General features: G+C 36.1%; 3 protein-coding genes across 6 annotated transcripts; 2 read left to right on the forward strand and 1 right to left on the reverse strand.

Moving 5' to 3' along the window:
* The first annotated feature begins 405 nt into the window (after nucleotides 1-405).
* LOC140775475 (uncharacterized) lies at nucleotides 406-6,005 on the forward strand. Its single transcript, XM_073118794.1, has 3 exons — nucleotides 406-599; nucleotides 711-977; nucleotides 2,200-6,005. The coding sequence occupies exons 2-3, from the start codon at nucleotides 936-938 to the stop codon at nucleotides 5,617-5,619; spliced, it is 3,462 nt and encodes a 1,153-aa protein (XP_072974895.1). The 5' UTR covers nucleotides 406-599; nucleotides 711-935; the 3' UTR covers nucleotides 5,620-6,005.
* A 476-nt stretch (nucleotides 6,006-6,481) lies between these two features.
* Nucleotides 6,482-9,657, reverse strand: LOC140776649 (transcription factor PHYTOCHROME INTERACTING FACTOR-LIKE 15-like). 4 transcript variants are annotated; one of them, XM_073120424.1, is made up of 6 exons: nucleotides 9,500-9,657; nucleotides 8,693-8,777; nucleotides 7,629-8,565; nucleotides 7,429-7,530; nucleotides 7,114-7,335; nucleotides 6,482-7,030 (listed from the first exon to the last, which is right to left on the reverse strand). In XM_073120424.1, exons 2-6 carry the CDS (start codon nucleotides 8,758-8,760, stop codon nucleotides 6,596-6,598), a joined length of 1,764 nt encoding a protein of 587 aa, XP_072976525.1. In that variant the 5' UTR covers nucleotides 8,761-8,777; nucleotides 9,500-9,657; the 3' UTR covers nucleotides 6,482-6,595. The 4 variants fall into 4 exon arrangements, with proteins under 4 accessions (XP_072976525.1, XP_072976526.1, XP_072976527.1 ...); XM_073120425.1 differs by having other exon boundaries at nucleotides 9,534-9,648; XM_073120426.1 differs by lacking the exon at nucleotides 9,500-9,657 and having other exon boundaries at nucleotides 7,114-7,179; nucleotides 7,270-7,335; nucleotides 8,693-9,489.
* A 6,072-nt stretch (nucleotides 9,658-15,729) lies between these two features.
* Nucleotides 15,730-16,732, forward strand: LOC140776663 (agamous-like MADS-box protein AGL80). Its single transcript, XM_073120448.1, has 2 exons — nucleotides 15,730-16,044; nucleotides 16,314-16,732. Exons 1-2 carry the CDS (start codon nucleotides 15,730-15,732, stop codon nucleotides 16,626-16,628), a joined length of 630 nt encoding a protein of 209 aa, XP_072976549.1. The 3' UTR covers nucleotides 16,629-16,732.
* Nucleotides 16,733-22,145: the final 5,413 nt, after the last annotated feature.

Here is a 22,145-nt window from a genome sequence, read left to right on the forward strand (position 1 = left end):
TTTCTCATTAATTTATAAATATAAATATTAAAATTATTGTTGTTTCTAGTCTAAAATTAATTGCTGATCATATCAATATTTTACTAACAACTACAGCGAAATAAATCCCTTTTGATATTAAGTTTTAGCATATGATCTGTTTCGATAAAAAAGAAAAGGTCCGTAACATGATTAGTTCGGTAGAAAACTCATGAAAAATCTATTAAATATTAATCTTAGTGTTTACGGAGAGAATCAAACACATGACCTCTATCACAATAGACAGTTATACGGTGTCCTAAAAAAGATAATCTTTTACCACCCTTGGATGCTGCCTTGCAGGCTCCAATGATCACCCATGTGTCCATGCCACACTCATGAACACCCCTTTACCTACAAAAGCCAGAGAGCCCCATCATCCCAGAATCCTACCTGTATTTCCTCATGGCATTCCAAACATAAAAACAGATACACTTTTCTTTCTTTCTTTCTTTCTTTCTTTCTCTCTTTCTCTCTCTCTGCCACTTATAGAAGGAAACTCACCATTTGAGATAGGAAAGTTCCCTGCAATCTTTTGGGCCTGTGCAGAAAGACAGAGTGTACATGCTTTAATAGAGAAGGTGGTGTGTGTGTGTGTGTGTATGTGTGTTGTGTGAGCCCCTCAAATATTTTTTTTCTTTTTTTTTTCTTTCTTTTCTTCCAAATTTTATATTAAAAGCTTGCCTTTGTAGGGGGTGTGCATCAGCATTCATCTCATGCCAGCTCATGACCTGCAGTTTTCCTAGCTGGGCTTGTGGTTGTTTTTCTTCTGCAACACAGTGGGAGAGCTCTAATTAATCCATCTCTACTTTTGCTCTGCTCTTCCTTCCACCCTTTCCTCTCTCCCCCCTTGCTCACAAACTCTGAGACTGAGAGCCAAAGAGAAGTGCAGATTTGAAGCAGTTGGTCTCTCCTCGATGGATTCTAAGTCATCACCTGCAGATCAAGCAAGAGATGCGGTACGTAAAATTTCCATAAACTTAATCCTAATTGTTTTGCATGGGATATCATGGCATGCGAAAGGAAGTGGTGTTGATAAGATCATTTGAAGTGGGAAAGATCTAATCTTTTCTTCATCATCTTTGAGTTTGCTACAGAGTAGATTAATATCCTATCCTTTGTATTCAAGAATCATGCAGATAGTTAGATCCTTTCCACCTGAAAACAGGTAGAAACTTTGAGAAAGTTTTCTGAAGTTCATGAATTCGACTATGATTTATTTTTGCCTTCAATCATCTTTTTCTTGTTTGCTGCCAAGTTCTGGGAGTAACTTTACTTTAGTCTTTCACCAAATAAAGTGGCAAGTTATGAGGAAAGATGCTTACCCTTTTTATCTTATATGTTTTTGGAAAAAATAAACTTGCAAATAAGGACTAACAATAACTCCTTTATTGCATCTTATCAACAAATCTTTTTGTTAAAGGACAAGTTTCACACAACTTTTGATTTCAATTTTAATAAACTGAGCCCACAAATTTGTTAAAGGAGAAGAGGGCAAGAGTGAGGGAATAATAGACTTTTGACAATCTATTTAATAGAATGAGTTGTTTGGCAAACCCAATATGATTGGGAAAATATTTGGAAGATTATGATAATGGTGCCAATAACAGATAACGAGTAATCGAAACAACAGCATCCAAGCCAGTCCATCATCGCGGATTTTATGATTTGGAATCAAGAACCAAAATAAGTAGTGTTAATTTTTTTTTTATTCAAACAGGCCCAATTAGTTAAGAGATTTGTGAACTCATTTGGTATCTCAAGTTGCAGGTCTAGTTTTAGGATAGTGATCAAAAGAAATTACTGAGGATAAGAAGTCTTATACTGTATCATAATGTTCAGTTTTAACTGCAATCAGACCAAAAGTACTGCAGAGCACTAACACTTTTCAGAAACATCAGAAGCAGAGCACTAACACTTTTCAGAAACATCAGAAGGATACATTTTCTCTATCTTCCTGTCCAAAAGTCTAAAACTTAGTGTGTCCAGGACTGCAGGTTACATGCTACTGATTAGAGAACACCCAAATGTCTTTATATTGAACAAGATATTGCCAGTTATTAGTAGTTTTGTAATGCAATTCTATAAAATCATACATTTACTTTTTGTGTTCTTTTGGCACCATTTCATATGTCAGAAGCTTCATTTTTTGGCAGTGACCCTTTTATGAAATGCATGCAGGCTGTCGAGGAGAAGGAAGTGGTCAATCAGGAAGTTACTGATAAGGACGCAATCACCAAATTGGATACTGCAGAAGTGACTGAAACAGTTGTAACTAAATCAGAACAAAACCTGGAAGATAAGTTTGTGGTTGAGGTCATGACTGCACCAGAAGAAAATTCTAAAGCCCCTGATTCAGAAGTTCATGCTGTTAATGGAGTGAAAGAAGAAATCAACATCTCCACTCCCCCAGAGCCAACACCTAAGATTATTACCGACGACGAATCAAAGAACACTGAAAAGATATCAGGTGCTATAGAGGCACAAAATGAAGAAGTCAGTGAGATTCCTGCTGTTCCAACTCCAGCTTCAGAAACAGAAACCAAGTTGGAGGAGTTACCATCAGCGTATACTGAAAATAGGAGCACAGAGACATTCAATGGTAAAGAACTTGTAGTTGAGGACAAAGCAAGTTTTGATGCTTTGAAAGAGGATAATAGCCCATCAAAGATTGAAGATGAAAATAAAAAGGTTGAGGAGGCTGTTGCAATTGAAAGTTCAAAGGAAACAGTTGCTGATGCAGCTGAATGTAAGGCAGTTGAAGAAATTCCTGTTGCTGACTCAGTAGATGCTCCGAAAGAGGTCGATAAGGTTGAAGAGCCAGTGAAAGAAGTGCCCACAGGAGATGTAATTTCTGATCCTTCTGCTACCGCAGGTCTCAGTGAGGTAACCGATATCACTCCGGTTACCGGAACTGCTAAGGAGAATGGGAATCCTGAGCATACAATTGAAGAAGAGAAGCAGGAAAATAGTATGAAAGATGAAGAGCCAATTTTGATCACTGAAGACAAAATTAATGCTAGTGCAGTTGGTTTACAAGTTCCTGAGGTTCCTTCAGAGGAGGTAAAGGCTTCTGAAGACGCTGTCCTGGTTGAAGAGAAAAAGGATGAGAATTTAGGAGGTCTGGATATTGCTGCAGCTTCAAATGAGGACGAGAAGACTCCTGAAGGTGCTGAACCTTTTAAGGAGACAAAGGATGATGAGACAACTCTTGATGCTTCAGCTATAGTCGTTGAAGCTTCAACGGTAGAAGAGAAGACTTCTGAAGGTTCTGAGGTTGTTGAGAGAAAGGATGAGAGCTTGAATGACGAGAAGACAGCGAAGGCCTCTGAAGAGGCTGTCCAGGATTTGGAGAAGAAAGATGAAAATTTAGAAAGTCAAGAGGAAATCTCCGCAACTGCTGATGCTTCTATTGCAGTTGTTGAATCTTTAACTGGGCAAGAGAAGACTTCTGAGTGTACTGAAATTGTTAAAGAGATAAAGGATGAGAGTTCGAAGGATGATCATGAGAAAATTTCTGTGAAGGCCTCTGAAGAGGCAGTTTCAGAAGGTCAAGAGGAAATCTCTAAAAATCTTGATGCTCATACTATTGTTGCTGAAGTTTCAAATGGAGAGAAGACATCTGAAAGTACTGAAATTGTTAAGGAGACAAAGGATGAGAGCTCAAAGGATGATGAGACTACTCTTGATGCGTCTGCGATAGTCGTTGAAGCTTCAGCCGAAGAAGGGAAGATCTATGAAAGTTCTGAGATTGTTGAGACAAAGGATGAGAGCTTGAATGATGAGAAGACAACAAAGGCCTCTGAAGAGGCCGTGTCAGAAGGTCAAGAGGAAATCTCTAGAAATCTTGATGCTCCCACTATTGTTGCTGAAGTTCCAAATGGAGAGAAGACATCTGAAAGTACTGAAATTGTTAAGGAGACAAAGGATGAGAGCTCAAAGGATGATGAGACTACTCTTGATGCGTCTGCGATAGTCGTTGAAGCTTCAGCCGAAGAAGGGAAGATCTATGAAAGTTCTGAGATTGTTGAGACAAAGGATGAGAGCTTGAATGATGAGAAGACAACAAAGGCCTCTGAAGAGGCCGTGTCAGAAGGTCAAGAGGAAATCTCTAGAAATCTTGATGCTCCCACTATTGTTGCTGAAGTTCCAAATGGAGAGAAGACATCTGAAAGTACTGAAATTGTTAAGGAGACAAAGGATGAGAGCTCAAAGGATGATGAGACTACTCTTGATGCGTCTGCGATAGTCATTGAAGCTTCAGCCGAAGAAGTGAAGAACTGTGAAAGTTCTGATATTGTTGAGACAAAGGATGAGAGCTTGAATGATGAGGAGACAACAAAGGCCTCTGAAGAGGCCGTGTCAGAAGGTCAAGAGGAAATCTCTAGAAATCTTGATGCTCCCACTATTGTTGCTGAAGTTTCAAATGGAGAGAAGACATCTGAAAGTACTGAAATTGTTAAGGAGACAAAGGATGAGAGCTCAAAGGATGATGAGACTACTCTTGATGCGTCTGCGATAGTCATTGAAGCTTCAGCCGAAGAAGTGAAGATCTGTGAAAGTTCTGATATTGTTGAGACAAAGGCCTCTGAAGAGGCTGTCATGGATTTGGAGAAGAAAGATGAGAAGCTAGAAGGTCTAGAGGAAATCTCTAAAAATCCTGATGCTTCTTCTTCTGTAGAAGTTGAATCTTCACCGGGAGAAGAGAAGATTTCTGAGTGTACTGAAAGTGTTAAGGAGATTAAGGATGAGAGTTCAAAAGATGAGGAGGCAACTTCTGTGAAGGCCTCTGAAGAGGCAGTCCTTCTTGGAGAGAAAAAGGATGATGAGCATGTAGAAGGTCAAGAGGAAATCTCTAAAAATCTTGATGCTCCTACTAATGTTGCTGAAATTTCAACTGGAGGAAAAGAGAAGACATCTGAAAGTAGTGAAATTGTTAAGGAGACAACGGATGAGATTTCGAAGGATGCCAAGACAACTTTGGTAGATGCTTCAGCAGTTGATACAGCTACTGAAGTTGCCAAGATTTCATCTGAGGAGAAGAAAGATTCTGAAGATCATAGCACAACTCTGGACATCACCGCTAACGATTCAGATGTTGCACCTGCTGCTGAAGTTGCACCTCAGGAAGAGAAAATATCTGAAGGTGATGAATTAGTTGATGTGAAGAAGAACAATGAAGCAAAAACTTCTGAATGTGCTGAATTAGATGATGGAAACAAGGTTGACACTCTGGATCCAGTGGAGATAGCAAAAGAGGTTGATGTGAAGGAAAGGAACACCCCTGCTGCATTCTTAGAATCAACTGATGGTGCAGAGGGGGCTGAGAAACATAAAGAAGCTGTAGAAGACAATGAAGAGACTGAAAAACTTATTGAGACAAACTCAGTTGAACCCTCCAAGGATAGTGATGTTGCAAAGAAAGACAGAGAGACAGCAGCCAAACAGGATGCTCCTGTTAAGCCTTCTCAGCGTCATTCGAACAACATTATATCCAAAGTAAAGCATTCGATCGTAAAAGTGAAGAAAGCAATAATCGGTAAATCACCAAGCTCGAAGACCATGTCGGCAGGGGATAAGAATGACATCAAAGTGAAATAACCGACAGCGGGAAAGACTCATCTCTAAAGCAATCATTGTTATCTACAACAAACAGGACAGGATGTTGTGTGGCATATCTTGCATGCATAAGATCCCCGGTTCTTTAATTGCTGCTGATGAGTCTGCCATATGGTAAGCGCAATAGACAAAGCGTAAGTAAAACATTTAAATCACCATATCGTTTTCGTTCTATTTTATTTTATTTTTTTGTTGGATATTTCAAATGGTGTGTTTCTGTTCTCTTTTTATGTGTTCAGTGCTTGTAGGTCTATCAAGACAACATTTGTATTGTTGATAGTGTGACGCTGGTTTGGTACTTGCTCCGTACCCTTGTAAATTGTGGCAAAACTGATTGTTGTGAAAAGCATAATGTTTTCAAGGATAAATTGTCTGTGCGCGCAGTTCAAATTATCAGCATGTTTTCATCTCATAAAGTAGTAACAAATGATTGTTGGGAAAAAAAATTCTCAAATCCATATTTTAAAGAGAGAACCCAACAGACCACACCAAGATTTTTATCTAATATTACGTGGATATATATATATATATATATAATATATATATATACTAACTAGTGGTTGATAAATGATCATTAATAAGAACTGCCAACTAAATATCCAAGTTGAGAACAACAATTATATTCATCACATTAAGGAAGAGACCACTTCCCCTGGCATCTGCAAGGCCATAATTGCTCCCCTCTAACCAGCAAGGAATTTGATACTCTTACTGAAACACCAAGATGGCAAAGATCTCAAACAAATAGGACTCATTCAACCAGCCTTTTCAAACCAAAAAAACAAATGCGGTTCGAAAAGAAGCTTTTGGATCATGCCAACTTTTATTAGGGACATAACTCTCGGGCCAACGAGCCAGTAAGATTGCATTGAACTAAAAAGAGTAGATGAGGGTTAATTGTGTATATGTAAAACTTTACAAGATGTTCTCAAAGTTGTACGCTATCCATTATTGATCTCTATAATGTTGTCAAGTTTTTGCGTTCCTGCTGATCTGCAGACGCTGACGGCACCGCGACGTCTGAGGATGACACCGGATCAGTCGTTGGAATTCTAACTTCAGGCACTGAGTTTGTCTTAGCAATAGGGCCTGCTGCAGAATCAACTGGAGGTGGCCTAGGCATTCCAAACATTTGAGGATTTAGAGATCCATGGATCCCATGCATCTGCGGTCCAGGAATCGGAGGGCAAGCGAACTGCAGCCCAGGCATAGGAGGAACAGGCATGATAGGGCAGGAAGCATTCATGTCATACATCCCCATCCCATATCCCATTCCCATCCCCATTCCCATCCCCATCGGTGAGAAATGAGGCATGCATGGAGCACGCATATGCGGCATTCCTGGAGATAGCATCATTGGAGGCATGTATATCCCACTCCCCATGGACATGATCTGCATTGAGAATCATGCTCCTTTTAATTGTAGGTCAGGTCAGAAGCAAAAGTAAATTGTAGCCATAGAATGAAATCCTTTACCTGAACTTGTAGCTGAAGCGTTTTAAGATACTCAATGGCCTCTTCGAGCATTGAAGCCTTGTCCGTCTTCAAAAGATGTGAACTTGAGTTATAGAAACTAATAATTTCACCTTCTGCAATAGCAAAGATTGATAGTAAAAGGAGAAAGGAGTACACCTTGTTACAATTAGGTATAAGTTCTTGTAGTGCACGCATCTTCTCGTTGATCCTGTCCCTCCTCCTCTAACGCCGACGAAAGAAAAATGGCGTACCGCATATAAGTTATCAGTCGAGAAATGAAGAAACACAGAAATATAGTGCGAGCAAGTTCCTTACTCTTTCAGACATATTATGTACTTCCGCAGCTCGGCTTCTCTTTGCACCTGTGCCTCGTGAAGCTGTGCGTTTCCTTTTGCATGCCAACTCATCTTCAAGATCCTGCCAATCAATAGTTCAAACTTGAAAGGGTTTATAGCAAAAGAAACTCAGCAACCCAGCTGATAGATCATCTGTATCTTTTCTTATCACAGACTTACTTCGCTTTGATAGCTGCTAGATTCGTCCCCTTCAGGAATTTTCCTCTTTCCTCTGGATTTGAGATCACTTCCAGCACTGTTGACTGAACACACAGAGGAAGATGTAACCATGGCTTCATGAACCTTCCCAGTTTCCTGCTTTTTTAAGACCACACTGGCTGCGGAGCTGCGGACATTGATCTTGCTCTTATTGTCCTTCCCAGGTGTTGTATCCTCTTCACGGATAGCCTCCAATTGCTCATTCTGAGGTTTCTTGCACGCTTGCAACTCCAACTTGGAGAGAACTGAAGTTGATTGTTCTTGAGTACCTATGACACTTTTAATTCTACTACTTGACTCGATCATTGTAGACTCCATAGAGTTGCTATCTACTGGCGCGGACGTCTTCTCATTGCTTCTCAATCTATCATCAATACGAAGATTGGCCGTGGAAACAGTGAAGGGTCTTGAGAAAAGAGAGAAGTTCCCCGAGTTTGCAGTTGGTCGTGCTGGCCTGGAAGTTGCCAAATTTTGGTTCTGCAACCTTGTCTTTGGCGATTCCATGCAGGGACCTAATAACCGGGACTTACTATTAACTCCGGTTCCGGTGTCGGGAATTCTCGACTCCGTAAGCGCTTTGGAAGCGTTCTCATGTTCCACATTGTTTAATTCCCTAATTTCTTGACCCAAGCCGCCATTTCTATCTGCACGGGCAGAGAGATTGCTATCAAGATTGGCCCCGGAGAATTCTTCCAAGAACTCCGAGCAGAAATCGCTCTGAAGCTGTTCGTTTCGAAGAGTTTCTTCGATAGGATAATTTATCCATGGGACCATATCATCATGTTGAGCAGTCAAGAGGTCAGAAGCAGTAGCCAAACTCTTCCTAGGCTTACTGGAATGACCATGCATTACAATTTGGCCATTCTCCCATAGTAGCTCCGCGAAATCATTATCAGACCTTCATTGTATACAAAAACAAACGTCCAAATAAACTTTACCAAACGAACTAAAAATGAAGCACTCAATACAAAGAACAGCAGAGAAGTTAATTGAATTTGAGAACAAAATTGAAAGGTGCAACTTACATGGAAAGTGGATCAAGTGAGAAATTGGGCATCTTGGAAGAAGTTGTGTTCTCGGGCTTAGATTTCATCGCCTTCAGATAGAGCTCTGAGAGAGGCATGATGGAATGAGATTGATGACACTTCTCAGAACTACAAAGAGACTAAAATAGTGAGTTTGTCCTATACTCTAAATCCCAAGAGAAAAGACCACAGTGGATTCCAAATTGAAGAGCCAAGCCGCAATAACCAACGTTAAGTCTTTTTAGTTGTTTTTCATTAAAAGAACAACAACAAGAACAAGAAGAAGAAGAAGAAGAAATTTGAAGGTGAAGGGAAATCTCCAGACAAGATCCAATCTTTCTCACTTCACAACCACATTAACCAACAACCTCATGTTCATACAATGGCCAAACTCATAAAAAGGAAGAAGAAGAAGAAACTCAGAAATCATATCACCACCAAATAATCTGAAACCCTCGACAGACACATGAAGAAGCGGGAGATTCCATAACCCAAGATCAAATTTTTATCACCAAAATCCCACCGGAGTCATAAACCCTATTAACCGAATCCCAAATTCTCGCCAAGCCAGCATCAAATTTTCCGCAAAAGATTACGACAAGAACAAGCGGCGACACAGAGTTCAACCTCAACCACCGACGAGATTTCCTAAACCTCTCAGTTTTATTGCGAAAATTCATCTATTTTTTTTTGCATAAATGGGACTTCAATCCAAAGCAAGAGAAGACTTTCTCCTACTCGCAAGAACATGTACTACTCCATTGACCAAAATAAGACGGACCCAAGTGGAGAAAGAGAAGCCCTTACCTTAAGGTAATTAAAAGGTCTCAGCTTTCCTCACCTTTCCCCTTACTCGGTAGCAGAAATGATTGCCGACCGGATCAAGCTGCCAGTTCTTATCCAGTGGCTACGATTTTATTTCTCGTCATTGCAAGTTCCAAGATTACGAGATAAGGTACAGTGTACTTGCTCTATCTCAACAAAACATGCCCATAAGTGATGTCTATATTTATATAATATATATTGCAGTTATATTTATATGTCGGTAGAAATATTTGAGAGCGAGAGGAGAGAGAGAGAGAGAGAGAGAGAGAGAGAGAGAGAGAGAGAGAGAGAAATAGTAATGAAAGCTATCAGAGAAGTTGACTGGATCTATGAAACCCAGGACCACTTTTGGTTTATGTAACTGTGACATGGATTAAGATACGGATTGACTTGTAATTGGATTCGATTATTTTAATCTCAGTATTATTTTCTGCTAGATTGTTGGAGCTTTCTTTGTTTGGTTGTGCAGCTCTGCTTAATAAGATTGAGTGCATAACCAACTTTAGACTTAATAAGCAGACAGTAAAACTGACAGAATCTAATAATTTAGACTAAGATATGTTTTAACTTTTAACTGATGGGTCGCTGTTATGGTCATTGTCACGCCCATGGACTCACCCCCCCCTAAATCCTTTTAAATATATTCCTCGTTATTCCGGGGAGTTGTACTCTTCTGTCCCTCTCCCAAAGAAAAGAAAAGAAAAATTATTGTACATCTAGTGCTTCCCCAAATCTTGTTGCAGTATAAAGTATAAAAATGTTTTAATCGATGTCACAGACTCTTTCTCGTGGGAAAGTATCGATAATTGGGATAAATAATTAAATAAATTGAATTTGAAATATATAACCAACAATTAATTCCCCTTACTGAGATATCCATTCTTCTATCTATCAAAATACTCTGGAAACTAGTTCCTAAATAACACAAAGCTAACACCTATCCAGTGCTACCAAAATTATTTACAGACACAACATTCAAAGTAAGTTGGAATCCTGAACCTCTTATTAATTTGATAGAGAGATAAGATCTTACTAAGAAAAGGAGACAGTAGCAACCGCTTGTCTTGGTATTCTCTACCTCCATTCTATCAACTTCGGCATATGAGAATATACACCTACTACGTCGGAAGGAAAACAGCAAAGAAGAAGAAAAAAAACAACATGCGCACTTCACGTGATTACGCGCATGCGCCAAATAAAGGCACGTGCGGTTCACATGCTGCTTGCTTATATAAGTCCTCGTTCCCACCTGAAAATATGGTTCCTATTTATAATTACTAGAATAAAAAAAGTCCACTTTAATGCGATATAAAAGAAGAAAATTAGGAATATATATTTTATTTGAGATCGGGTGTATGGTATAATACGTGAATTGAATTGATGAATAATATTTTATATTCTATAATAAAATTAAGAATTAATTAGAAATTAAAAAATTAGAAAAAAAAAGGGTTAACTAACAAGAGCGGTGACGTGGACTGATGGAGATCGGTGTAGTCTTTTCGGTCTTGTTTGTTCTTGCGATGGGCCCCATCTGGCTGGAGGAAACAACTGGGCCCCCATGACAATGACTCACATCTACTCAGTCCCTTGGAGTAACATGCAAGATGCAACGCATCTGGATTCTGGAAGCATTTTTATTATATATAGCCTCGCCCTCTATAGAAACAACGCCAACTCCATAGAGACATTTTTAATTACTATTTCTTTTTCTTTTTCTTTTTTCTTTTTTGCTTTAAAAATAAAGGTATATTTATTTAGTTTAGGGATAAATAGTATAATAATTATTAAAAATATTAGTATGTACAACGTCTGTATTTTATAACATGACTATTGTGCTGAAATTACTGTTTGACAGTGTAGTGGTGTAACGATTATATTTGATATAGATATCTTAGCAGATAATAATTAATTAAAGTAACCGGATAAGATAGAATAGATGAAGGCAGAAGGAGAGGAGAGAGAAATAGGTATTAGGTAACCTATTTTTTAATTAGCTGAAGTAAATTTGTAGTTAAGCAAATTTGGGATTTTCTTTTTAATTAATTAGTTTATAGGAACACTTTGCAATTGGGATTACATGTCAGCAGACAGATGCTAATTACATCAGACAGCTTGAATGTACGCATGTGAGTGAAGAGGGGCTCACTTCACTTGCTTCTCTCTCTTTTTTTTTCCTTTTTTCTTTTTTTTTAATTTTTTTTATTAATGCTAATTTATATTTTTTTTTTCTTAAGTTTGGATGAAATAGTTAATAATTTTATGTTAGTCTAAATGGTAATTTAGGATGGTTAGATTGGATGCAGGCATAACCATAGGAGTGATTTAAAATTTAGTGATTTCATTACGTAATATTGTGTAGAAATATTTACATAATTGCTAGTAAACCCTTTTTAAATATTATAATTAGCAAAATTGCCACTAAAATTAGGTCCAAAAGGATAATGTTTATCTTTGTATAAATTATTTAATATGATTTAAAAAATATTTAACAAATATATTATACTTTAACACTCTTTTTGGATAGAGAGAACAGAGAAATATTTATAAGAAAATGGAGAAGAGCTCTCTCTCTTCTCCATTTTCTTCTGAGACTGTGGAAATATGAAAATGACACGATTTATAAGGGGAGACTGACACGTGTGAATTGCTAGTCCAGCGAATACACTGCTGGTACACCACACCACACCACCACCCTCCTCTCCAAAAATAAGTGTTACAAAATATTATCCCAAATATATGCCATTTATATTCAATTTCATATACACCTCAATTTTCCAAGTTGATAAATTAGGGTTTGTTTTTCTATGCTTCTTTTTTTCTAAAAAAAATATATATATAAGAATTGTTAAGCTTACATATATTTTTGACAAACTTTTATTTAAAAATTTGTCACGGTAGCATTTTTTTTTAATCTGTCGCCCTTTTCTTTAAACTGTCTGTCTACGATTAAGTATCGTACGTTCTTATATTAAGTTAACTATATATAGACTACGATAATCTAATTCTAGTTTTAACTGAATTAAATAGTGTCGGATCTAAATGTTATATAACGAGAAAGAATATGTATATATTATAGATAAAGTGGGTAACATAATATAGATTTGGTAAACATACACATTTGATATCTTTCTTATCAAGCTATTATACGCTCATATTTTGGTCTCAGTGTAGCATATTTATAAGATGATTGACTTAGTTGTTCAATATATATATAGAGAGAACTAATTATTTTGTGTAGCCTATAGTTTATTAGTTTATGGGCTTATGATCATCAAAAAATACACTTGGATACATAAAAAATAATAAAATAGGAGGCATAACAAGATACATAAGCTCTGTAACCTCATAGTTAATTATTTTTAATTAACAACCAGACATGAACCATTTGAGACATAGTTGCATTATATCAACTTATCCATTTTAATATTGGATATAATTTGGAATGGAGTAAATTCTTCATCCTAAAGCCATTGAGATAGTTCATCGTCTATGATCGACATATCTTAGACACTAAGTATAATATCTAGACGTACATCCCCTTAATTTACGCTATCGCGATTGATCTAAACTCCTGTGGAATTGTGAAATAGGTTGATATAATTTCTTTTGTTCCATAAGAAATTACGCACTAATCTAGACTTTTATTGAGGACCGATGTTGAAGTGAATATATCAGATATAGCCCACTATTGACATTTGATCTCAACCTTTTCTTGCAATTGTTTGATATGCCATCATGGCATAATTGGCCCAAGGCCCATATATATTTCCTCTATTCATTACACCCAAAAGGCTATTGAATCCGGTAGCGTTCATTGATGTTCGGGCCGGACTAGAATAGTCTATCTCATTGTAGCTCGCTAGCCCGTGAGAGATCAGGCTGGCTGAGCCGAGTTGGGCTCTTATAAACTAATTGTTTATTTCTATTAAAAGGGGAAAATGGTAAAAAAAAAAAATAGATATCCTATTTTTCTATTTTTAGAATTTTTTTTACCATTAGCATATTTTTTAAAAAATATTTCTATTCTTCCCTCTCTTAAAAAAAATAATATATTAAAAACCCAACCGAAAATTTGTCAAACTTTCTCGTGCCTAATGAATTTTTAACATGCATACATGTCAAGACTTTGGTCCTTATTTCAAACACAATATCCATGTGGTAGATCCTGTGCAACAAATATGAAAAAATTTTAAATTAAATTTATTAAGTTAGCCACCACAGCTACAAAAAGCTTCATTAGGATAGAAGATTAAAAACTAAATCAACTCAGTTGGAAACCGTCATCTCACGTACACCCAAACCCTTGCAACCTATTTTTTTCAGTCAAGCAATCAGCAGCATAATTGGCTTTCCTATAAGCATGAGTAACTTTACAATTTTGATAATTATGAATTAGCTTAATAATATCATCGACAATATTTTCCACAGTCCAAGAAACCCTCGTAATGCCTGTCTATTGATCAGCACAAGCGAGTCCGATTCTATCCACATATTTGAGATATTTTTATTTGAGAAGCATATCTATGCCTCCCTCGTTCCCATAGCTTCTGCATAGAGGGCCGAGCTGAAATAACTACATCGGACACCTGCAAGACCAGGCATACAATTATATTTGGGAGCCCGTCGAACTTACATAGGTATTTGGTGTAACATTTCTAAAGATACTGTATCGATATATATATTCTAAGTATAATATTTTAAAAAGGGACCACCTCAAGATGAATAATTAAATTTGTGGCTAAGAAGCAACGATGCTACAAAAGGAAGTCAAAATATAATAAATCCCACAAGAATTCAAAGCCAGGAATTTTCAATGGGTGAGCTACGTAGCAACTCGTTTTCATGGGAGTATAATAGTCGATGTGCTTAAATAATAATAATAATAATAAGACTTTGGAAAAGGATTACGCTTAGCGTTGTTAGGTAGAAGAAAGAGGACCATCCTCATGCACATAAAATTATCCTTATCAGTTAAAGAAATTTCTATAAGCCTTACCAAAGATTTGTAGAAAATATCCAATTATTAGTTCTGTTGACTAAACTTAATAAAACTCTAAGTTTAAGTTAACTATACTAAAAAAATATATTAAGATATCCTTACCCAAACTAAAGTATCTCAATCTAAATTACTCTACCAAGTTAAAAAAAATACCTTATCTACCCAAAATATATTATCCAACTTGTGGAGAAGGGAGGTTGGAGAAGAAGGATTCATTTTTATGTTCATGCGAATCTAATTTGATTTGTATGACTTTCAGAGCATGCCGTAAAAAGGGGAAAAAAAGGTTTTTTGATATTTATAAAAGAATGATTAGTGGCGGATGAAATATTCTCGATTGCTCAAGTAGTAATGCTAGTATTAACCAAGCCATGGGTGTGGTATATAAATACTTAGTAAAATATACGGTTTAACTTGCAAATATTAGACAAGCTACGTATAAATATAAATGGGTGATAAGTCAGGGCATTAAACATAAATTTCTCTATTAGTTATTGCCATCAACTTTGTGGTACAAGGGGAGTGTAACAATTAATGAGAAAATTGCAAGTCCAGCAAATACATTACTAAGCAATTTGGTAATGTCACAAATCTTGGACACAGATTTCTTACTATTTTTTTTAATAATTAATGGTACACCACACCATCCTCCCTTTCCACAAAAAAGTGTACAAGATATTGTACCAATATATACATATATATATATATATATATATCCACTATTGTATATTTATATTACATTTTATGTACACCTTACACTTTTCCTTGTTGATAAATTTACTCCTTTTTTTTCTTCCATTTTTCCCAAAAATATATATAAAAAATGCTAAGCTTACGTATATTTTGATGAACTTTTATTTAAAAAATATTCATGATAGCATTCTAGCACTTAGTATCTTTTTATCGGTCGCCTTCTTCTTAAAAGCGTCTGTTTGTAGAGCATTTCCTAAAAAAGTCGAAGATTAAGTTTACCATCTATAGACAACGACACGTTTTCGCTAGTTTCAATTGAATTTAAAATATCGGATCTAAGTAAAGAATAAGTATACTTTTTAAGGCAAAGAAGGCAATGTGACATAGAAAGAAAAATCAAATAATGCTATTACTTGTGTTGGGTACAGTTGGGTACACCTAGCAAAGCTTATCTTGCCAACTCACACCACCCTCTTCCCTATAAATACATTTGGCCACTACCATAGTCTTAACAGCCATGGCTCGGAAGAAGGTGAAGCTTGCGTGGATTATGAACGATTCCACTCGTCGAACAACACTGAAAAAGCGCAAGAAGGGCCTAATGAAGAAGGTGCGGGAGATTAGTATCCTTTGTGGTGTTCAGGCATGCTTAATTGTCTATAGCCCTCACGATAACCAGCCAGAGGTTTGGCCAACCCCTCCCGATGTGACCAAGCGTATACTCAGGCGCTTCAAGAGCAAGCCGGAATTTGAGCAAACCCGCAAGATGATGAACCAAGAGACTTTCCTCCGACAGCGTGTGGCCAAGATGACCGTGCAGTTGCATCGCCTGGTCTTTTTAACTCACTAACTTCTCGTATAACTTTATTTATTATATTTGGATATTTATATTTTAATTGATAGATCAAAAGATATGATAAGATGCTAAAGTTATATATATATATATAGTGTTTTTTTTTACAAATACCTTATTTTTGATAAGACAAGACATAAAGTTATATAGATATTATTTATATTTGCACTGGTTTTGGACCAAAAAAATAGGACAGAAAAAATAAATTAAACTTTGGATATTATGCTAACCTGATAATCTGGTAACAGGCTAGAGATAACCGTGAGGCAGAGATTCACGCGCTCGTGCTGGAGGGACTCGCAGGAAGAGGATTCGAGGGGGTCGGACTGGAGGACGCGACTAGTGTCATGTGGTTGATCGAGTCGAAGTTGAAGGAGATCGAAAAGAAGATAGAGGAGGAGAGGAAGAAGGTCGCTGAGGAGGAGAGGAAGAAGGTCGCCGAGCAGGAGAACTGGGTGATGGAGATGATGAGCCCGCCGGGGCCTGAGGATGGGCACTCGGTATTGTATGTGGATCCTAATAGCCCATGGCATCTTCCGTTCCTTCCTTTAAATCATGAGTGATTCATGCAAGTTGTAAGGAGCACAGAGAGGAAGAAAATGATAATCTCGTGTTATTATTTTCTACTCCATCCAATGAGCATGAAGATAGTATAATATCTTTAGCATATTTACATCATCATGAGAATAAAACTATGTTTCTCTTTAAATTGTTTGAAAAGGTTCCATGGACTGATAATATATATTTGATCTCGAAAATAAATATATATTGATCTTGAAAATAGTGTCTCTCCTTATGATTGCCATTAAGTTAATTTTCTAATATTTGGATGGTTTTATGGCTAATTAGCATATTAAAGTTTAGCATGGAGAGAAGCCTTATCGAGTCTACAACCTACTGGCTCATGATCAATTAAAAAAAGAATTACTATATCAGCAAAGAAACACTTGAATTCATAAAGATAAGGTAGGGGCATCACAACATATATACATACAATTAATTGCTAGCTGGACATGAATCATTTGACAAATAGTTGAAATTACTATCTATGATTATTATTGGATATGATTTGGAGTGAGAGTAAAATCTTGGTCTTAGAACCGCTGAGTTAATTTATGGTCTATGATTGACATTCCTTGGACACTAATTATAATATCCAGACGTACATCCCGTTAATTTATGGTATCGCCGTTGATCCAAACTCCTATAGAATTGTGATAAGTTGGTATAACTTATTTTATTCCATAATAAATAAGGCACTAATCTAGACGTTTATTTCAACCCACTAACTCCAAGCACAATTCCAAGGCTTAGTTGATTTCCACAAATGGAGATCACTACATTTGGCAGTGACCATTCAGCTTAAGGATTATTATCCTTATTGAGAATAGCAAGGACTTATTTTGACAACGAGGGACAAGAAGATCAAGTGCATATCCCTAATGGCAAGACCTAAACCTCCTCTCTCTTGGATTTAGTGATCTCATCCCACTAAACCAGATTAAGCCTACAATCACTATTTGATTTTTCCTAGAAAAAATTGCAAGAAAGCTTGGCTACTTGATCAACCATAGCCAGTAGAGATTATAACGAGGAAAGAAGGTGTACTGGCACAAAGTTAAGAACCAAGTTAGTGAGGGCAACATGGCCTGCTTGTGAAAAAACTGTACACTTCCATCCTGCTAACTTAGTTTGAACTCTTGTCAGGAATCCTTGTGCTTATAGATTAACACTCGCTTAAGTAACTTAAATGTGATATTCCCTTTTTGCGAGAATGTGTAGAAATGCCCTATGCTATTGAGCAGGGAGCTTGGAGGGGAAAAAACCCCTCAAACTTATACAATTTATGCATGTATTAGTGACTTTTTTTCATACTACTTGAATAAACACATTATGTCACATCAAGATACCTTACTAGCATTTTAAACAGATTGTTACGAATTTGGTCGAGTCCAAGCTCAAGACAGCGGGTCAGTTGAGTGGATTTGAATTTATTTAATTTCATTTTAGATCAACTATTAAGTTTATTGTAATTGCTTCGTTCTATATAAGGTTTAGTCTAGACCTATTTCTTATTTGCATTGGTTGGGTCTGAATCGAATTGGCTAGTTGATTCAATTTAGTCAGTTAGCCTTTATAAATTTATGGATAGTAGCCCTACTTGAGTTATACATGAATTTATTTGGATCTATCCTCTCCTCCTCCCTAGCCTATCTCCCTTGTCTCTCTTTAGCTAGTCGTCTCTATCTTTTGCACGGCTTCATTTCTACCACCCCCATTGCTAACCAATCATAATGCCTGTCTTCCACTTGCGTCACCATCTCCACCCTATCTAATCATCCAATTTCCACCCTCGGCCTCACTACTACCACCTCGTGGCATCCCTCCCACTCCATGCCTCAACCAGGCATGGTCAAAGCCCTCCATCAACCTCCAGTCTCTTTTTATTTGTCGACCAATTCTAGAACCTAATCGCTCTCCACCTTGAATCAAACCTCTTAGATATCGTAGCTCGGGTTGCTTCACTCTAGATTGGCCACCCCAACCTTTGGCATGTCCTCACACACAAGGGGCACATCCCAAATCCTAACTAGTCCAATCTAGCCCAGAGCGCGCCAATTAGTCTAGTCCATGACTTTCGCATGTTCGAGCTCTTTTCGTAGCCCAAACCCTAGCTTATCTCTAGCTAAGAGCCTAACCCACTTTGATAGCAAATTTTAGCAATAGATGCCTCCCGTAAGGGCCTTAATTAGCCTAAAGCTCTAGCCAATCTAGCGAGACCCGAGCTAGTCTAACAAGTCTAGATTATTCACCCATTTGACCTATATCCTAGCCAAATTCTTAAAATTTGTCCATAGCCAACTCCCACAAAAACCTAGACCCATCCTCTAGTCAAGTAGCAAACTTAGATTCACACCCGAAGGGCATGAGACACTCAAAAGCTCTAGTCAATAAGAACTAATCTAACCAGCATGACCAGAGCACCGTAGGTAGAGAGCCCATTTTCTCTTTCCCCTGTTCAACCTCTGATCTTTTATTTAGGGTTGCATTGCAAATCAAAAAACCATAAGCATGCTTCAAATGACTAACCACAAAGTCATCCCAAATTTTAGAAGGCTGAATGTTATTTTTAAGCACAACTTCATTCATCAAAGAGGAAAAGATTTCAAGCACTAAAAACAAAACATTAATATGGCAAAGGATCCCCTTCATGGATACCCATGTTCCCTCTAATTTAGAATAATTTTTTTCTATACAATATCAATTATAGAATTCTGGCTAAGATTTTTGCAAATAAGATTAAGCCTATTTTGACCTTTTATAGTAGGTAACATAGATTTAAAGAAATTCTAACCAAGTATATGCCAATAATTCTTGTAAAAATCAATTTGAAACCACTCTAATCCTAGAGTTTTTTGTGTCTGGCATAGACCGGAGGGTTTTCTTAACCTTTGCTAAATTAATGTACTTAACAAAATCATCATTGCAAGTAGTTCTTAAACAAGGAATCGCAAGCCAATAATTCGAGGAAAGAGAAGATTTTTATTTTAAAAGAGCGAGGAGTCCATCGTAAGCTCTAAATTTTTTTGAAAAAAGGAAGTAAGAGAGATGAGTTAGAAAGTAATATCAAGAACCAAATGCGCTCAGTAATATCTCTAACCTCTAAGAATCTTGCCCTCATTACCAAGAGAAACAATCAAGGGAGCGTGATCAAAGACAACGCAAGAAAAATGATTCACAACAAATTTAAAAAAAAATTAGAAACTAAAATTACCAAAAAAAAAAAGTGATCAAGTCGAACTCAAATCCTATCAAACCCATGTCAATTATTGCATTATGTATAAAATAAGACGACGAAACTAAAATTAATCATAATAGTTTTGGAAATAACATTACGCACAACATTAGCTAAATACGTAGCTCTAAATAGAACCTCCCAAATTATCGTTTACATTTATTTATAAATTAATAATAATATTTATATATATATTTATATGTGTGTCGGTGTCAAACTGGATACAAATAAGATGGCTTTCGCACACAACACGTGGTAGCCATTTTCATTAATCCTTTCAATGACATAAGTAAAATATTTTTGACACTAAATTAAGCAATCAAATAGAGAGAGTGACACTAATTGTTTAGATAACTTGAGTTCTACTATTGAACAAGTGCACATATGCAAACAGATCTCATGATATGGTGATTCGTTGTCATATTAGTCAATCACATTCAAAGAAATGCATCAGATTTTTTTCTTTGCAAACTCAAACAAGAAAAAAAATAAAAATAGAAGATCCATAAAACTAATGACAAACAAATTAGAAACAAGCAATTTTTATAATAATCAATGAAATAATGAAACCTTAACGAGCAAAAATGATCAAACAATAATAAAACTATACAGATGCATGCAGCTAGGGATTATTGAAATAATGATAAAGCTCTCCCTAGCTAAGAACTTAGGTATTATTTAATAGAACCACCTCAATGGGGGTGACAAAAGATCTTTTTTATATACACTCGTCTAGATTTTAAGCCAAAATTTGTGATACATCTAGCATTTCTTGATATATAACGACTTGGTCTAATATATATCTCATAATACACAGTCAATGATGGCATGTAAGTATAAATCTTAATCTTCTTATATCAATAGACTTTCTAAAGTTAGAATATACATGAACCTTGTGAACATAATGTATGTGATTTACCTTTTCCATTTGTGACGACCCACCTTGAGTTTTTGTTGCTTGATGATTGATTTCAAGTCCTTGATTATTTTCAGATACAAAAATAGATTTTGCATTAGAAGAGGAACCTACATTAAATTTATTATCAAGTGCACTCTCTTAGTCTTGTTTAAGTTAGAATCAAGACTATTAACTTTCTCAACTAAACTTTCTCCTAAAAAAATTTGCTCCTACAAATTAACTTTTAGAAACTTAATTTTATCTAGTAATAATTTTTCTTTTCAAAAGTTAAATTTTGAGAGATCGAAAGTGAATTATCTATTTTTTTATAAATTTTCTCCTGCAAGGCCTTTATTAGAGTATTTCTACAAATTTTCCATTAGCCTTTCGATCTTTTAAGATTCTTGTATAATTCATCATAGGTAGTTTGGATGTCCATCTCATCAACATTACTTGAATTATCTGTATTTTGTTTACTTACACTTATATTTCACAAAAACTATTAAAAGATAATAAAAAAATAGTAAAAATAATATAATTTTCTCAATCAAGTTTAGAATTATTATCTTGAGAGACTTGCATAACTCTACTATTTTTCTTAGGGATTATAGTTTTTTAGCAATATGATGATAATCAAAGCATTCACAATATTAAAACACTCCCCCTTGATTTTGTGAATTATTGCTCAAGCAACTTTAACAACTTCTAATTTTTTTTAAAATTATTTTCATCAGGAACTTTGTTAGTTTTCCAAAATAGATATATGAATCCATCTAAAATGAGAGGCCTATAGTAGATTGATTTTCTCTCAAAAAATTTATCTACCAAATAATCTCTCTCTAAAGTAAGAGAGACTCGTTCTAATACCAATTAAAAATTCTTCAAGCTAACTGTAATCCAGGGGATAGCGGCTTATTATGAAAATAAAAATATAGAAAAATAATTAGAAATGGAGATTAAAGCGAACACAAATAATTTTTACGTAAAAAATTCTAGAGCGACAACTAAGAATATACAAGTACAAGAACCACTTATAAACATTCCATTGAATTCTGCAACTATATCTGAAGTTATCTTTCTTACTAGAACCAATGATAAATTGTTTTAAGTGATTAATCTACTAATCTAAGTGAACATTGAAATCGATGACCTATTTCAACGACTATCAAGATAACAATTAGCTCTAATAAAGAAAGCATCAACAATCAATCAGAAATATTTGATAAATCCCTTCTCTCTAATATTTCTGATCGTTACAAACACTTTGTCGAAACCCTTCTAAAACTTTAAATCTCTTCAATCAGAGAAACAGACCAAAAAACTAGTTTAAGCCAAACTGAAACAGATCAAAAAATCAACCTGTTTTAGAAGTTATTGAGATTCTAA

The sequence above is a fragment of the Typha angustifolia genome, chromosome 14, assembly GCF_048772165.1.
Source record: "Typha angustifolia cultivar Huaian chromosome 14, ASM4877216v1, whole genome shotgun sequence".
Lineage (NCBI taxonomy): Eukaryota > Viridiplantae > Streptophyta > Magnoliopsida > Poales > Typhaceae > Typha > Typha angustifolia.

What these genes read in the sequence shown, in the direction of transcription:
- LOC140775475 (XM_073118794.1), top strand. Translation starts at nt 936, where the DNA reads ATGGATTCTAAGTCATCACCTGCAGATCAAGCAAGAGATGCG. An exon ending in CAGATCAAGCAAGAGATGCG is followed by an intron (nt 978 to 2,199) that starts GTACGTAAAATT and finishes AAATGCATGCAG; the next exon opens with GCTGTCGAGGAGAAGGAAGT.
- LOC140776649 (XM_073120423.1), bottom strand. Translation starts at nt 8,790, where the DNA reads ATGCCTCTCTCAGAGCTCTATCTGAAGGCGATGAAATCTAAGCCCGAG. An exon ending in TCACTTGATCCACTTTCCAT is followed by an intron (nt 8,566 to 8,692) that starts GTAAGTTGCACC and finishes TATACAATGAAG; the next exon opens with GTCTGATAATGATTTCGCGG. An exon ending in CGCTTCAGCTACAAGTTCAG is followed by an intron (nt 7,031 to 7,113) that starts GTAAAGGATTTC and finishes TTCTCAATGCAG; the next exon opens with ATCATGTCCATGGGGAGTGG.
- LOC140776663 (XM_073120448.1), top strand. Translation starts at nt 15,730, where the DNA reads ATGGCTCGGAAGAAGGTGAAGCTTGCGTGGATTATGAACGATTCCACT. An exon ending in CCGTGCAGTTGCATCGCCTG is followed by an intron (nt 16,045 to 16,313) that starts GTCTTTTTAACT and finishes ATCTGGTAACAG; the next exon opens with GCTAGAGATAACCGTGAGGC.